General features: G+C 47.6%; 1 protein-coding gene across 1 annotated transcript; it reads right to left on the bottom strand.

Moving 5' to 3' along the window:
• Positions 1-3,256: 3,256 nt before the first annotated feature.
• wee1 (WEE1 G2 checkpoint kinase) lies at positions 3,257-15,190 on the bottom strand. Its single transcript, XM_072435582.1, has 10 exons — positions 14,701-15,190; positions 11,889-12,100; positions 8,943-9,009; positions 8,661-8,833; positions 6,338-6,606; positions 6,172-6,261; positions 6,015-6,100; positions 5,570-5,740; positions 5,243-5,388; positions 3,257-3,444 (listed from the first exon to the last, which is right to left on the bottom strand). Exons 1-10 carry the CDS (start codon positions 15,148-15,150, stop codon positions 3,288-3,290), a joined length of 1,821 nt encoding a protein of 606 aa, XP_072291683.1. The 5' UTR covers positions 15,151-15,190; the 3' UTR covers positions 3,257-3,287.
• Between the last annotated feature and the right edge of the window lie 1,134 nt (positions 15,191-16,324).

Raw genomic sequence — 16,324 nt, 5'->3', positions numbered from 1 at the left:
AGGAGCATCCTCTGAGGGGCCAGGAGCTTCCCCTGAGGGGCCCCGCCTGCAGGAGCTTCCCCTGAGGGGCCCCGCCTGCAGGAGCATCCTCTGAGAGGCCCCGCCTGCAGGAGCTTCCCCTGAGGGGCCAGGAGCTTCCCCTGAGGGGCCCCGCCTGCAGGAGCATCCTCTGAGAGGCCCCGCCTGCAGGAGCTTCCCCTGAGGGGCCCCGCCTGCAGGAGCTTCCCCTGAGGGGCCCCGCCTGCAGGAGCTTCCCCTGAGGGGCCCCGCCTGCAGGAGCATCCTCTGAGAGGCCCCGCCTGCAGGAGCTTCCCCTGAGGGGCCCCGCCTGCAGGAGCTTCCCCTGAGGGCCCCCGCCTGCAGGAGCATTTAAGGTATTTTCTTAAAAAATATCAAACATATTTATATATTTTTTTAAAACCAACAACATTGAGCATGAATCTTTTTGGACTCATCAGGTCCTCAGGGCCAGTGAGCCAGGGACACACAAAAACAAAAGGGAGACTAAGAGCCCATTAAAGGCTCGTTAGAAACAAAGAGGGAAAGTTTCCGCCCAATGGACTTAACACAGAATAGTATAAATATCTGAGTTCTAGGCCTAAATTCTCTTATTAACAATGACTCTTGGATGAAGTCGAAACGTCTAATTGTTCGAAACTGAAGCTTTTTCTACATTTGTCCTTTTGGATTAAAAATTTAACCCTTTGTAGATTTTTAAGGAATATTTTGCGGGGCCCGTCAGATGAAGCTCCCGCTGGAGCTGCGGAGGAGAATGTCCAACGTCCAACGTGAAACTAACTTCACCGCGGTCAGAGACATCAGGTTTAGGACAGAGACATCAGAGAGAAATGTGGACAAAACATTCATTTTATAGTTTTAATCCTTTGACTTAGACCAGACATGTCCAAAGTACGACCCGGGGGCCAAATGTGGCCCTCAGACCCTCTGGCTTCTGCTCAGTGGATCTTTTTTTACTGTAAAATTGAAAAAATTCAAATCATTTAATGTTATACAAACATAATGTGAATGTTCCAAGTCAGAAAAGGTTCATTTCCATTAGTAATGAACAGAATTCACAAACATAGCAACTTGTCTTGATGATTCAACATAAAACAACATAAAACAATAACAATTTAATAAAAGGCTTAATATGTTCGCACATGTGCAGTGAGTGATTAAATGATGGTTGTGAAGAAGTGTTCATGAGTCCAACGACCTGAGGGGCGTGGCCTCCTGCCTGAGGGGAGTGGCCTCCTGCCTGAGGGGAGTGGCCTCCTGCAGAGATAGAAGTCTACAGCCTATCACCTTCTCAGCAGAGGGCGCTGTAGTCTCTGTTTGTACCTGGCTGTGGCTCCAGTGATGGAGGAGGTGATGGAGGAGGTGGTGGAGGAGGTGGTGGAGGAGATGTAGAACTGCACCATCATCATCTTGTCTTTCTTCAGTTGCTGCAGGAAGTTCATCCTCTGCTGGAGCTGATGGTGGTGGTTGTTACCGCTGCACCTCCTGTAGACGGACTCATCCCATAGTCATCCTGGGGATCGAGGTGTGTCTTTAGAGCTTTATACCGCTCTTAAGTGTGTCTTTAGAACTTTATACAGCTCTGAGGTGCTTTTTAAAGAGGTTTATTAAAAGAAAATATTTACAGATAAAACAGAAACATTAGATTTTTACAACAAATCAAGAAAAACAGAAATGGGCTGAAAAGACGAGCGACAGCGATCGAGCCAAAAACGCCACAAAAATCGCCAGAAACGAACGAGACGGCGAGTTTTAGAGATTTTGTAAATTCCTCAAAAAGAAAAGTTCCAAATGGAGTTCTTTTCCCTTTGGTTTGTTTCCAAAGAAGTTCATAAAAAACTATTAAATTCCACTTCTTAAAATAATTGTTTCCTGAAAATATGACAGAATTAAAGTCAAGTTTAACGTTTAAATTCTAAAAACAAACAATTTTAAATCTATGAATGATGTTTTTTTTAAAATAGTAAATTTAAAACTAAATTAAAAGTTAGAAAAACAGATCAAAGTTCAACCGACAGATTTAAATCGAGTGAATTCTTGGATTTTTAACTTGAGTTGATCGACACGTCACAAAATGTCCGCCGTTTGTTTTGTCTTTTTGGCGGTGCTGACCTCTGCGACCTTTGACCCGATCACAGTCTTAGCAGCAGCTCTTTACATTTATCTCTTTACATTTATCTTTTCACATTTAAAAACAATTTTTAAACATTTGTGTGAATCGTTTTTTTAAATTTCGACTCGTTCAAACAAAAGTGCTCTGATCGACCATGGTTCAGCTTACATTCAGGAAGGAGACGAGGAGGAGAGGGAAGGAGACGAGGAGGAGAGGGAAGGAGACGAGGAGGAGAGGGAAGGAGACGAGGAGGAGAGAGAAGGAGACGAGGAGGAGAGGGAAGGAGACGAGGAGAGAGAAGGAGACGAGGAGGAGAGGGAAGGAGACGAGGAGAGGGAAGGAGACGAGGAGGAGATGAGGGGGGAGGGAAGGAGACGAGGGAGGAGATGAGGGGGAGGGAAGGAGACGAGGGAGGAGATGAGGGGGAGGGAAGGAGACGAGGGAGGAGATGAGGGGGAGGGAAGGAGACGAGGGAGGAGATGAGGGAGGAGATGAGGGAAGTAGAGCCAAAACTTTTGAAATTGAAAAACAAAAAGTGAAACTGAGAAAAATGTCATTTCCAAAAGTCCTTAAATTTTTCAAATTCTACTTTTGTTTATATTTCTTTTTCCCCCAAATTCAAACTGTGAAAAACATGATCTGAAGGTGAAACACGTCAAATGATTCAAAATAAATTAAAAAAACAAGTGTTTTTCTTCAGTTTCAGTTTCACAAATTAAGTTTCACTTTTGTCTTTTGGCTCCAGAGGAAAGGAGGAAAGGAAAGAAGGAGAGGAAACAGGATCTCATTTCACAGTTTGAAATCTTCAAAACTTAAACATTTGAGAAAAATTGAAAGCAGAATAAAAAAAGTTTAGTTTGATTCAAATTGTCAGATTTTGAATTTAAAATGTGAAACGTCACAATATAAATGAGATTTTAATCGTCTCAAATGTCGTGAAAGTCAAAGTGTGAAACGAGGATTTAAATATTGTCCAAATTTACAAACTTCAAAAAGTCTTTTTCCTCTGAATTTACAGTTTGTTCAGTTTTGGTTCAATTTAAAAAGTTTTCCAAAGATTCATCCAAATCTGGAACTTCAACCTGGTGACTCTGGACACGCCCCCTGGAGCCTGGACACGCCCCCTGGAGCCTGGACACGCCCCCTGGCCCCGCCCTCAGTAGATGGTTAGGCTGACCGAGCGGTTCATCTTTTTGCCGATGAGGCGTCCGGTCCTGGGTCCAGTCTGGAGCGTGGAGCGGGTCAGAACTCTGTCCGTGGTCAAGACCTTCTCCTCTGCAGCTGCTCGAGCCATTTGAGCCTTCTTCAGCTCTCTGAGGAACATGTGAGGAACATGTGAGGAACATGTGAGGAACACGTGAAGAACACGAGAGGAACACGTGAAGAACACGTGAAGAACACGAGAGGAACACGTGAAGAACACGTGAAGAACACGAGAGGAACACGTGAAGAACACGAGAGGAACACGTGAAGAACACGAGAGGAACACGTGAAGAACACGAGAGGAACACGTGAAGAACACGAGAGGAACACGTGAAGAACACGAGAGGAACACGTGAGGAACACGTGAAGAACACGAGAGGAACACGTGAAGAACACGAGAGGAACACGTGAAGAACACGAGAGGAACACGTGAAGAACACGAGAGGAACACGAGAGGAACACGTGAAGAACACGAGAGGAACACGTGAAGAACACGAGAGGAACACGTGAAGAACACGAGAGGAACACGTGAAGAACACGTAAGGAACATGTGAGGAACACGTGAGGAACACGTGAGGAACACGTGAGGAACACGCGAAGAACACGCGAGGAACACGCGAAGAACACGCGAAGAACACGCGAGGAACACGTGAGGAACACGAGAGGAACACGTGAGGAACACGTGAGGAACACGTGAGGAACACGTGAGGAACACGTGAGGAACAAGTGAGGAACACGCGAGGAACACGCGAAGAACACGCGAGGAACACGAGAGGAACACGCGAGGAACACGAGAGGAACACGTGAACACGAGAGGAACACGAGAGGAACACGTGAAGAACACGAGGAACACGTGAAGAACACGTGAAGAACACGAGAGGAACACGTGAAGAACACGAGAGGAACACGTGAAGAACACGAGAGGAACACGTGAGGAACACGTGAAGAACACGAGAGGAACACGTGAGGAACACGTGAAGAACACGAGAGGAACACGTGAAGAACACGAGAGGAACACGTGAAGAACACGAGAGGAACACGTGAAGAACACGAGGGGTACACGTGAGGAACACGTGAGGAACACGTGAAGAACACGAGAGGAACACGTGAACACGTGAGGAACACGGAGGAACACGAGAGGAACACGAGAGGAACACGTGAGGAACACGTGAGGAACATGTAAGGAACATGTGAGGAACACGTGAGGAACACGAGAGGAACACGAGAGGAACACGTGAGGAACACGCGAAGAACACGCGAGGAACACGCGAAGAACACGCGAGGAACACGTGAGGAACAAGTGAGGAACACGCGAGGAACACGCGAAGAACACGCGAGGAACACGCGAGGAACACGTGAGGAACACGCGAAGAACACGTGAGGAACACGAGAGGAACACGCGAAGAACACGTGAGGAACACGAGAGGAACATGTGAGGAACACGTGAGGAACACGCGAGGAACACGTGAGGAACATGTGAGGAACACGAGACCATAGTAGTAATAGTATACAGTAATAGTACACGCAGTAGTAGTAATAGTACACGCAGTAGTAGTAATAGTACACGCAGTAGTAGTAATAGTACACAGTAATAGTACACACAGTAGTAGTAATAGTATACAGTAATAGTACATGCAGTAGTAGTAATAGTACACGCAGTAGTAGTAATAGTATACAGTAATAGTACACGCAGTAGTAGTAATAGTACACACAGTAGTAGTAATAGTATACAGTAATAGTACACGCAGTAGTAGTAATAGTACACGCAGTAGTAGTAATAGTACACAGTAATAGTACACGCAGTAGTAGTAATAGTACACAGTAATAGTACACGCAGTAGTAGTAATAGTACACAGTAATAGTACACGCAGTAGTAGTAATAGTACGCAGTAGTGTTGCATGACGTACTTTTGCAGCAGAGCGTTCTTGAACTTCTCAGCGTTCAGCTCCACTCTCAGCTGGTCAGCATCCATCCTAGCAGCGGTCAGAAGAACAGGGTTCCTCAGGAGCTCAGAGGTCGAAGGTCGCCGCGAGGGGTCAGGATGAACCATCAACTGTGAAGAGACACAACCATCAACTGAAGAGACACAACCATCAACTGAAGAGACACAACCATCAACTGAAGAGACACAACCATCGACTGAAGAGACACAACCATCGACTGAAGAGACACAACCATCGACTGAAGAGACAACCATCGACTGAAGAGACTGCGCATCATATTCTCCGTTTTACCTTGAGTAACGACGTAAACTCGGGCGACAGAACTTGGGGGATGTTTGGGACTTTTCCTTGTCTGATTTCGTGCCATTTGTCTCCGTTTGTGGGCAACGGCTCCGCCCCCGACGCACTCACGACGGTCAGAGCCAGAGCGAAGATGTCCGCCTTCGTCAGGTTACTGTAGTCCTGAAAGTCACATGTACATGAGTCAGGTTACTGTAGTCCTGAAAGTCACATGTACATGAGTCAGGTTACTGTAGTCCTGAAAGTCACATGTACATGAGTCAGGTTACTGTAGTCCTGAAAGTCACATGTACATGAGTCAGGTTACTGTAGTCCTGAAAGTCACATGTACATAAGTCAGGTTACTGTAGTCCTGAAAGTCACATGTACAAAAGTGTACAAATCTATCACAAACAAAACAGGTAAAGATGAAAGTAAAAGTATAAGCCGGGCTGACCTCCTGCAGGACCTCGTTGGCCAAGTATCTGCTGTCGCCTTCTTCCACCTGAGGGTTGTTGACGCGCGTCACATGACCCAAGTCACCTGATCACACACTCATTAGTACAAATACACATGTACCACAGGATCAAACACTCGAGGACACGTTCTCTCACCGATCTTGTAAACGACGTTGGTGGAGAGTTCGTCCTCTTCGTCCAAGTCTTCACAACTCGAAGCGGATTTGCGGGAAATAAAGATATTGCCTGCGAAAAGGGAAGAAAGCGTCAGAGAAAGGTGTGTAAATGCTGGCTGTCTGCCCGCTCGCACAGCCGCACTCACTGGGTTTGAGGTCCATGTGCACGAGGCCCGAGGAGTGGATGTAGCGCAGGCCTCGCGTCACTTGCAGCACCAGATCTTTGAGCGCCGCTTCGTTCAGGTACGACAGGCGCCTGCAGTTCTCGGACACGGCGTCGGCCAGCGTCCCCCCGTTACAGTACTCGTTCTGGATCAACATGTGCTGGTCCTCGGCCCACGCCGAGTAGTATCTGACCACGTGGGGGTGCTGTCCCAGGACGGCGTGAGCGTACACCTCGCGGAGGGCGTTCTGCCTGAAAGTAGAACAAGACCAGATCCATTTACAAGACCAGATCCATTTACAAGACCAGAGCCATTTACAAGACCAGAGCCATTTACGAGACCAGAGCCATTTACGAGACCAGAGCCATTTACAAGACCAGATCCATTTACAAGACCAGATCCATTTACAAGACCAGAGCCATTTACAAGACCAGAGCCATTTACGAGACCAGAGCCATTTACGAGACCAGAGCCATTTACGAGACCAGAGCCATTTACGAGACCAGAGCCATTTACAAGACCAGATCCATTTACAAGACCAGAGCCATTTACAAGACCAGAGCCATTTACGAGACCAGAGCCATTTACGAGACCAGAGCCATTTACAGGACCAGAGCCATTTACGAGACCAGAGCCATTTACACATAAAGCGTGAATATGATTACAGTGTGTGCTAGGTGTTTTATTACAATCAGACTCATATTCAGGAGAAATGAGTCCAATGAGGAAGTGACTCTAGACGCTGCTGAACACAAAGACACACGTGAGACATGTGACACATGGGTCTGAAGTTTAGAACCTGCTGCGGTCACATGACACATGGGTCTCGAGTTTAGAACCTGCTGCGATCACATGACACATGGGTCTCGAGTTTAGAACCTGCTGCGATCACATGACACATGGGTCTGGAGTTTAGAACCTGCTGCGATCACATGACACATGGGTCTGGAGTTTAGAACCCGCTGCGGTCACATGACACATGGGTCTGGAGTTTAGAACCTGCTGCGGTCACATGACACATGGGTCTGGAGTTTAGAACCTGCTGCGATCACATGACACATGGGTCTGGAGTTTAGAACCTGCTGCGATCACATGACACATGGGTCTGGAGTTTAGAACCTGCTGCGATCACATGACACATGGGTCTGGAGTTTAGAACCTGCTGCGATCACATGACACATGGGTCTGGAGTTTAGAACCTGCTGCGGTCACATGACACATGGGTCTGGAGTTTAGAACCTGCTGCGATCACATGACACATGGGTCTGGAGTTTAGAACCCGCTGCGGTCACATGACACATGGGTCTGGAGTTAAGAACCCGCTGCGATCACATGACACATGGGTCTGGAGTTTAGAACCTGCTGCGATCACATGACACATGGGTCTGGAGTTTAGAACCCGCTGCGGTCACATGACACATGGGTCTGGAGTTTAGAACCCGCTGCGGTCACATGACACATGGGTCTGGCGTTTAGAACCCGCTGCGGTCACATGACACATGGGTCTGGAGTTTAGAACCCGCTGCGATCACATGACACATGGGTCTGGAGTTTAGAACCTGCTGCGATCACATGACACATGGGTCTGGAGTTTAGAACCTGCTGCGATCACATGACACATGGGTCTGGAGTTTAGAACCTGCTGCAGTCACATGACACATGGGTCTGGAGTTTAGAACCTGCTGCAGTCACATGACACATGGGTCTGGAGTTTAGAACCCGCTGCGGTCACATGACACATGGGTCTGGAGTTTAGAACCCGCTGCAGTCACATGACACATGGGTCTGGAGTTTAGAACCTGCTGCAGTCACATGACACATGGGTCTGGAGTTTAGAACCCGCTGCGGTCACATGACACATGGGTCTGGAGTTTAGAACCCGCTGCGGTCACATGACACATGGGTCTGGAGTTTAGAACCCGCTGCGATCACATGACACATGGGTCTGGAGTTTAGAACCCGCTGCGGTCACATGACACATGGGTCTGGAGTTTAGAACCTGCTGCGATCACATGACACATGGGTCTGGAGTTTAGAACCCGCTGCGGTCACATGACACATGGGTCTGGAGTTTAGAACCTGCTGCAGTCACATGACACATGGGTCTGGAGTTTAGAACCCGCTGCGGTCACATGACACATGGGTCTGGAGTTTAGAACCCGCTGCGGTCACATGACACATGGGTCTGGAGTTTAGAACCTGCTGCGGTCACATGACACATGGGTCTGGAGTTTAGAACCCGCTGCGGTCACATGACACATGGGTCTGGAGTTTAGAGGAGGTAAAGTGTTTAAAGTCCACTCACTCGTCCACAGAGCCGGCGAGCGGCTTCTTTGACCTCTTGATGGCGTAAATACATCCGTCCAAACGTTTCACACATTTGAAGACGGCGCCGAACTCTCCACAGCCGATCTTCTCCAGCTCCAGGAACTCGTGGGTGTAACGAGACGCCATGTTACTGTCCATCATCGTGATGCGCTGCAAACATGAAACAACAGTTCAAGAGGTGTAACGAGTTCAAGAAGTGTAACGACGCGCTATTAAAAACACTCCGGGAGATGTTTTGAATTGTGTGTGTAAAAAGTACCTTTGAGGGCGGGACAATCTCCTCGTCTCCTTCTCCGTCGCTGGGATCCATGTCTTCACCACAAGAACTGAAAGCAAGATCCAGGGTGAGAACATGACTTGTGTTATTAGTGTTCTGACTCGTTCCAATTGTGTTTTAGTATGTTTTTAGTGTTCTTAAGATAAGATAAGATATTCCTTTATTGTCCCACATGGGGAAATTTCATTGGTGCAACGCAGGTAGATACAGAGGTAGATACAGAAGAACAGATCACTATTAGGAAGTCTGAAAAACACTCTCAGTAGAAGATCTCCTATAAATAAATAAAAACTCCCATAGACAAATAAATAAATACCATTGCATGTGATCCCGACAGTAATTGCACATGAATATGTGTCACGACAGCACATAGATTGCACATGAATCACGACAGTAATTGCACATGGTTAGGTCAGTATTGCGAGTGTTCAGTACTAACAGTTTTTGTTATAAAGTCTGACAGCAGCAGGAAGGAAAGACCTGCGAAACCTTTCCTTCACACAGCGAGGGTGGATCAGTCTCTCACTGAAGCTGCTCTCCAGAGCGGACAGAGTGTCCTGCAGGGGGCGACACTCATGGTCCAGCATAGATGTGAATCTAGCCAGGACCCTCCTGTCCCCCACCTCCTGCACCGAGTCCAGAGCACAGCCCAGGACGGAGCTGGACTTCTTGATGACTTTGTCCAGCCTCTTCCTCTCCCTCTCTGTGATGCTGCTGCTCCAGCAGACCACACCTACAGGAGCTGATGCCACCACAGAGTCGTAGAAGGTCTTCAGGAGTGGCCCTGTCACTCCAAAAGACCTGAGTCTCCTCAGGAGGTAGAGCCGACTCTGGCTCTTCCCGTACAGTGCGTCTGTGTTATGAGTCCAGTCCAGTTTGTGGTTCAGATGAACACCCAGGTACTTGTATGAGTCCACTCTCTCAATGTCCCGTCCCTGGATGTTCACTGGTGAGGGGGCAGTGGGGTGGCGTCTGCGGAAATCCACCACCATCTCCTTGGTCTTCCCCGCGTTGATGAGGAGGTGGTTCCGCTGACACCAGTCCACAAAGTCCTGCGCCAGTCCTCTGTACTCCGCGTCATCGTCGTCCGTGATGAGTCCGATGATGGCAGAGTCATCAGAGAACTTCTGCAGGACACAGCTGTCCGTGTCATGTCTGAAGTCTGCAGTGTAAAGGGTGAAGAGAAAGGGCGCGAGGACAGTGCCCTGGGGCGCCCCAACACTGCAGGTCCGAGTGTCAGACACACAGTCCCGGGCTCTCACAAACTGGGGTCGGTCTGTGAGGTAGTCCAGGATCCACTCTGCAGGTCGTACTCCACACCAGCAGTCTCCAGCTTGTCCCTCAGGAGCTGATGGTGTTGAAGGCGCTGGAAAGATCGAAGAACAGAATCCTCACAGAGCTGCCAGGTTTCTCCAGGTGAGAGAGAGAGAGCGGTGCAGCAGGGAGATGACGGCGTCCTCCACTCCGATGCCAGACCGATATGCAAACTGCAGCGGTTCCATGGCTGAGCTCACGGTGGAGCGGAGGTGGTCCAGGACTAGCCGCTCCAGTGTTTTCATCAGGTGGGACGTGAGAGCCACTGGCCTGAAGCTGTTGAGGTCTTTGGGGCGCGGTGTCTTAGGCACAGGTACCAGACAGGAGGTCTTCCAGACCTGTGGTACCACCCTCAGCTTCAGGCTCATGTTGAAGACATGCTCCATAACTCCACACAGTTCATCTGCGCAGGACTTAAGGAGCCTGGGGCTGATGCCATCAGGTCCTGCTGCCTTCCTCACTTTAATCCTCTTCAGCTCACTCCTCACCTGTGCTGCTGTGACAGTCAGTGGTTGGCAGGGGGACCGTGTGCTGGGGGGATGGGTGAGTCCAGGCGAAGTGGGGAGCTGATGGTCCGGGGCAGATAAGCGAAGAGGAACAGATGCAGGGCATTGTCCAGCTGTGGAAGAGGGAGCATGCAGATGTGCAGGGGGAGGGGCGGGTGACCGATCAAACCTCAAGAAGTGAGCATTTAAATCAATCACCCACTGTGGATCCCCCTCTGTCTGGGCAGGGGGGATTTTGAAGCCCGAGATGGTTTTCAGGCTCCTCCACACTCCCTGAATGTTCTTTTGCTGCAGCTGCTCCTCCATCCTCCTCTTGTAGCCGGCCTCAGCCTGCCTGATCTTCCTCCTCAGCTCCTTCTGCACAGTCCTCAGCTCCTCCTTGTTCCCTGACCTGAAGGCTCTCTTCTTCTCCTTCAGCAGAGCCTTCAGTTCACGGTTAATCCATGGCTTGTTGTTTGGAAAACACAGCACCGTCCGGGAGGGAACAATGTTCTCAAAACAGAAGTTGATGTAGTCCATGATGCACTCTGTGATGGTGTTGATGTCCTCCCCATGTGGGTCATAAAGCTCAGTCCAGACAGTGGTGCTGAAGCAGTCCCTCAGAGCCTCCTCGCTCTCAGCAGACCACATCCTCACCTCACGGGACACCACAGGCTGCCTGCGCAAGATGGGTTCATACACAGGCCTCAGATGTACAAGGTTGTGGTCCGAGCTGCCCAGGGGAGGGAGGGGGAAAGAGGAATAAGCCTCCTTGGTGTTGGCAAAAAACAAGTCCAATGTTCTATTCTCTCTGGTGGGGCAGGTAACATACTGGGTGTATGTTGGTAGAACAGAAGAGGGAGAAGCGTGGTTAAAGTCACCAGAGACGTAAAACTTACCCGTGTCAGTTGTGTTTATAGTATGTGTAGTGTTCTTACTCGTTCCAGTTGTGTTTTTAGTACGTTTTAGTGTTCTTACTCGTTCCAGTTGTGTTTAGTATGTTTTTAGTGTTCTTACTCGTTCCAGTTGTGTTTATAGTATGTTTTTAGTGTTCTTACTCGTTCCAGTTGTGTTTTTAATATGTTTTTAGTGTTCTTACTCGTTCCAGTTGTGTTTTTAGTGTTCTTACTCGTTCCAGTGCGCCCTCTTCCTGTTTGCCCTCTGCTGCGTGGCTGATTGGATGAGCAGTGAGTCGGGGGTGAAGGGGTTAAAGTTCACGAGGGGCGTGTGCTGCCGCCGCGTGCTGTCTGTCAGGGCCTTTCCCGATTGGTCCGTTTTAAAGAGCGCCACTCTGCGATTGGACGACCCCGTGCCGGACGTCCGAGCTCTGGACAGTAAACTCTGAGGAGACAAACGGGTGAGAGGAGCGGGTGAGACATACGGACGAGACATATGGAGGGGTTTTGACGAGCGTCTCACTAACACAATATGTAACGCAGTTATTGTGTAACACAGTGTGTTTAGACTTATACACATGTAATAGTGTGTTTAGGCTTATACATATGTAATAGTGTGTTTAGACTTATACACATGTAATAGTGTGTTTAGGCTTATACACATGTAATAGTGTGTTTAGACTTATACACATGTAATAGTGTGTTTAGACTTATACACATGTAATAGTGTGTTTAGGCTTATACACCATGTAATAGTGTGTTTAGGCTTATACACCATGTAATAGTGTGTTTAGACTTATGCATATGTAATAGTGTGTTTAGGCTTATACACCATGTAATAGTGTGTTTAGACTTATACACCATGTAATAGTGTGTTTAGACTTATACACATGTAATAGTGTGTTTAGACTTATACACATGTAATAGTGTGTTTAGGCTTATACACATGTAATAGTGTGTTTAGACTTATACATATGTAATAGTGTGTTTAGGCTTATACACCATGTAATAGTGTGTTTAGACTTATACATATGTAATAGTGTGTTTAGGCTTATACACCATGTAATAGTGTGTTTAGGCTTATACATATGTAATAGTGTGTTTAGACTTATACATATGTAATAGTGTGTTTAGGCTTATACACCATGTAATAGTGTGTTTAGACTTATACATATGTAATAGTGTGTTTAGGCTTATACACCATGTAATAGTGTGTTTAGACTTATACATATGTAATAGTGTGTTTAGGCTTATACACCATGTAATAGTGTGTTTAGACTTATACATATGTAATAGTGTGTTTAGGCTTATACACCATGTAATAGTGTGTTTAGACTTATACATATGTAATAGTGTGTTTAGGCTTATACACCATGTAATAGTGTGTTTAGACTTATACACATGTAATAGTGTGTTTAGACTTATACACATGTAATAGTGTGTTTAGGCTTATACACATGTAATAGTGTGTTTAGGCTTATACACATGTAATAGTGTGTTTAGGCTTATACACCATGTAATAGTGTGTTTAGACTTATACATATGTAATAGTGTGTTTAGGCCTATACACATGTAATAGTGTGTTTAGACTTATACATATGTAATAGTGTGTTTAGACTTATACACATGTAATAGTGTGTTTAGGCTTATACACATGTAATAGTGTGTTTAGGCCTATACACATGTAATAGTGTGTTTAGGCTTATACATATGTAATAGTGTGTTTAGGCCTATACACATGTAATAGTGTGTTTAGACTTATACACATGTAATAGTGTGTTTAGACTTATACACATGTAATAGTGTGTTTAGACTTATACACATGTAATAGTGTTTATGGTGCATGTACATTTGGAAATAATGAAGGTAACATTAAACCCGTATGAGGCACATTTACCGTCCCTTAAAAACATCCTGGGAGAACACCCCAGACGCTTCCTCTCAGCCGTGTGCAGAATGTCACAAAGTCTCGTCCTCGGCTTTAACGCCTCGACACTAATGACAAACGCCAAAACAAAAGACGCTTGTTCTCCTGAACCCGTTTAAACCTGAGCTAACGGTCAGAAGCTCAGCTTCGGACGCCCGCTCGCCTCAGCTTTGGAAACATGAGACTTTTGAACGGATTTGAAAGTAGTGGGATCGTTTTACACGCCACAGAAGAGATTCTTTTACAAAACATCCAACAGTTTGTGGTACGAAGCGTCAGCTCAGACCCCAGAGTCACTGTGCGCGTGTTTGTGTAGTTGAAATCCCCCTTATCATCGTCTGTGACGGGATTATCTTTAGTCACAGCGTAAACGAGACGATTCAAACGTTTCACAACAACAAGAATATATAATGTTCAAATAAAAAAGGTCAATTGGGGTTAAATATTATTACTTTTAAATGACAAATGAAGAAGTGCAGAGTTACTGACATTTCTCTGCACTTCAGCGTTCAAACTGTTTAAAATGGTTTGTAAAATGCGGCGTGTTCAGTTCAAACTGGTGCATTGTGGGTAGATTCCTTCAGTTACAGTGACTTTAACCCACTGACCCACATCTGGGTGACATAACTGTACTGTAAAAACAGGAATGTACTGTAAAAACAGGACTGTACGTGGACTTTAAACTTTTAAACTGTAAAACAGCAGCGTTTAAAGCCTTTAAAGGAACTGAACATTATTTATCCCAAAACTTCATCTTCTGAATGTTTTCTGAGTCTAAAAACTCTAAACTAAGAACAATAAAAGCTCCAAATGCATGTTTTGGTGTTTCACAGTCAAATTACGATTATTTCTGCTGAACATTAAGACTTCTAAAAACATTAACTAAATAAAGATGTAAATATGTGACTGACGTTTGTAGAGAGAATATTCAGGAATAAAGTGTTATTGACGTGCAGAATGTGTGTTACTATAGTCTGTCCACGTGGGACACGGGGCCCACACACAGGCACGCGGGGCTCACGCACAGACAAGCGGGGCTCACGCACAGACACGCGGGGCTCACGCACAGACACGCGGGGCTCACGCACAGACACGCGGGGCTCACGCGGGACACTCACCTTTGGCGTGTGCGGCGTGTCGAACAGCCGCAGCTTCCTGAAGGTCTTGTGCGGCGGCGTGTCGGGACAGTCCGGGACGGGCGAGCTGGACGCGTCGCCCTCGTCCTCCGGAGAGTCTCCAAAGAGCCGGGACGAGGCCTTCCGCGGTGACGGGGACACGGTGCTGAAGAGGCGCGTGCTGGAGGCGCGCAGGTGCTGCGGGGACCCGAAGCCCTCCTCATCCTCCTCCTCTTCTTCCCAAGTGTCCGCGGAGCGATCCAGCGCGCCGGCCGCCGCCTCCATGCGCGCCGCCACCGGGGAGTCCATCTCCGTGAAGCCCGACTCTCCTCCGGTGCTGTTGTTCACGTCGTCGATGGGCTCGTCCTCGCCGTCGCTGGACGTGAAGTGCAGCTTCTGCCGCAGAGGTTTGGGCGACGCGGAGGCGTGACGCGTGCGGCCGAAGCGCGACATGTTTGTGACAACAAGTCCTCAGCGCGCGCGACAGAAACGCGACAAAAGCGGCGTGAACCCGGGGCTCGCGCGGGCTCTTACGCACCGCGCGGGACTTTATCACGTTTGTCCAACTTTGAATCAAGAAAAATGATTAAAAACAAGTTAAAAGGCGCCGTTGAAGCGTCGTAAGGTCACACACGCCCATCAAACCGCCGCGGCCCACGCGGAGATGAACGCGTTTCAGCGGCTCAGCGCGAGCTACGGTCCAGTAAAGTGAGCTACGGTCCGGGAAAGTGAGCTCGGGTCCAGTAAAGTGAGCTCCGGTCCGGTGTCGGTCGGTCGGTGAAAACCCGGAGAAAACGGGACTTTTCTCGGTGTAAAACACGCAGACTGCGGGCTCGTCGCTCTTCGCTTCTCTCACGCACGCGTGGCTCAGGACTTCCCGCGGCCGTTGGTCACGTGGCTCGGCGCGGCCAATCAGAGAGCGCGGCCCGAGTTTGAAAAGGAGGCGGGGCGTGCGTAAGGACACAGGCGCGGAACGTGAGTGACGCAATGACGTTACGTAAAAGCGTCGGATCAACGTGAAAACAAAAGAGCGAGATTTACATGAGAAAAGTCAAGAGTTTTGAGGCAAAACTCGTTTGAAACAAAGACTTTCGCTCGACAAACGCGGCGAGCGTCAGTTTAGAGATGAAAAAGGAGATAAAAGGAGGATTTAGCATAAATGTGAACTCGTTTGTTTAGGTCGAACAATCAAGGCTCAAGTTAATGAATGTGACACGCGGGACTAAAGCAAGTATCAGGAACATTCATCTTTAAGACTGATGTGATTTACGTTCTGTGAAATACTCAAGTCTTTTATCTTTGACGTCATCAAAGTGATCAATACTAAAGGAAAAACAGATCAACTTAGTTTGATTTAGAGTCTGAACATTTAAGTTTGTTTTGTCCTGGTTCAAACACTCAAACACAGTCAGTTATTATTTTATTAGAAATAGCGCCATCTGCAGTTACAAAGAGTCACTTCAGCAAAATACTTTAGTCTTTATCAAAATCCCACAATTCTATTTACAATAAAAGTTTGTTTAGGAAGACCCCAACTGTCAAAGACTGAGACCAGGACCAGGACCAGGACCAGGACCGGGACCGGGACCGGGACCGGGACCGGGACCGGGACATGGACTCAGAATTG

The sequence above is a fragment of the Eucyclogobius newberryi genome, unplaced genomic scaffold (genome assembly GCF_026437365.1).
Source record: "Eucyclogobius newberryi isolate DKJ021-1_F unplaced genomic scaffold, fEucNew1.0.hap1 SCAF_7, whole genome shotgun sequence".
NCBI classification, from domain to species: domain Eukaryota; kingdom Metazoa; phylum Chordata; class Actinopteri; order Gobiiformes; family Gobiidae; genus Eucyclogobius; species Eucyclogobius newberryi.
The sequence above is the reverse complement of the archived record's forward strand: the minus strand, read 5'-3'. Positions and strand labels throughout refer to the sequence as shown.

Coding starts and splice junctions, on each gene's coding strand:
- wee1 (XM_072435582.1), bottom strand. CDS start 15,150: ATGTCGCGCTTCGGCCGCACGCGTCACGCCTCCGCGTCGCCCAAACCT. Junction 12,101..14,700: donor ACACGCCGCACACGCCAAAG/GTGAGTGTCCCG, acceptor TTGTCTCCTCAG/AGTTTACTGTCCAGAGCTCG. Junction 5,741..6,014: donor CCAACGAGGTCCTGCAGGAG/GTCAGCCCGGCT, acceptor TGTGACTTTCAG/GACTACAGTAACCTGACGAA.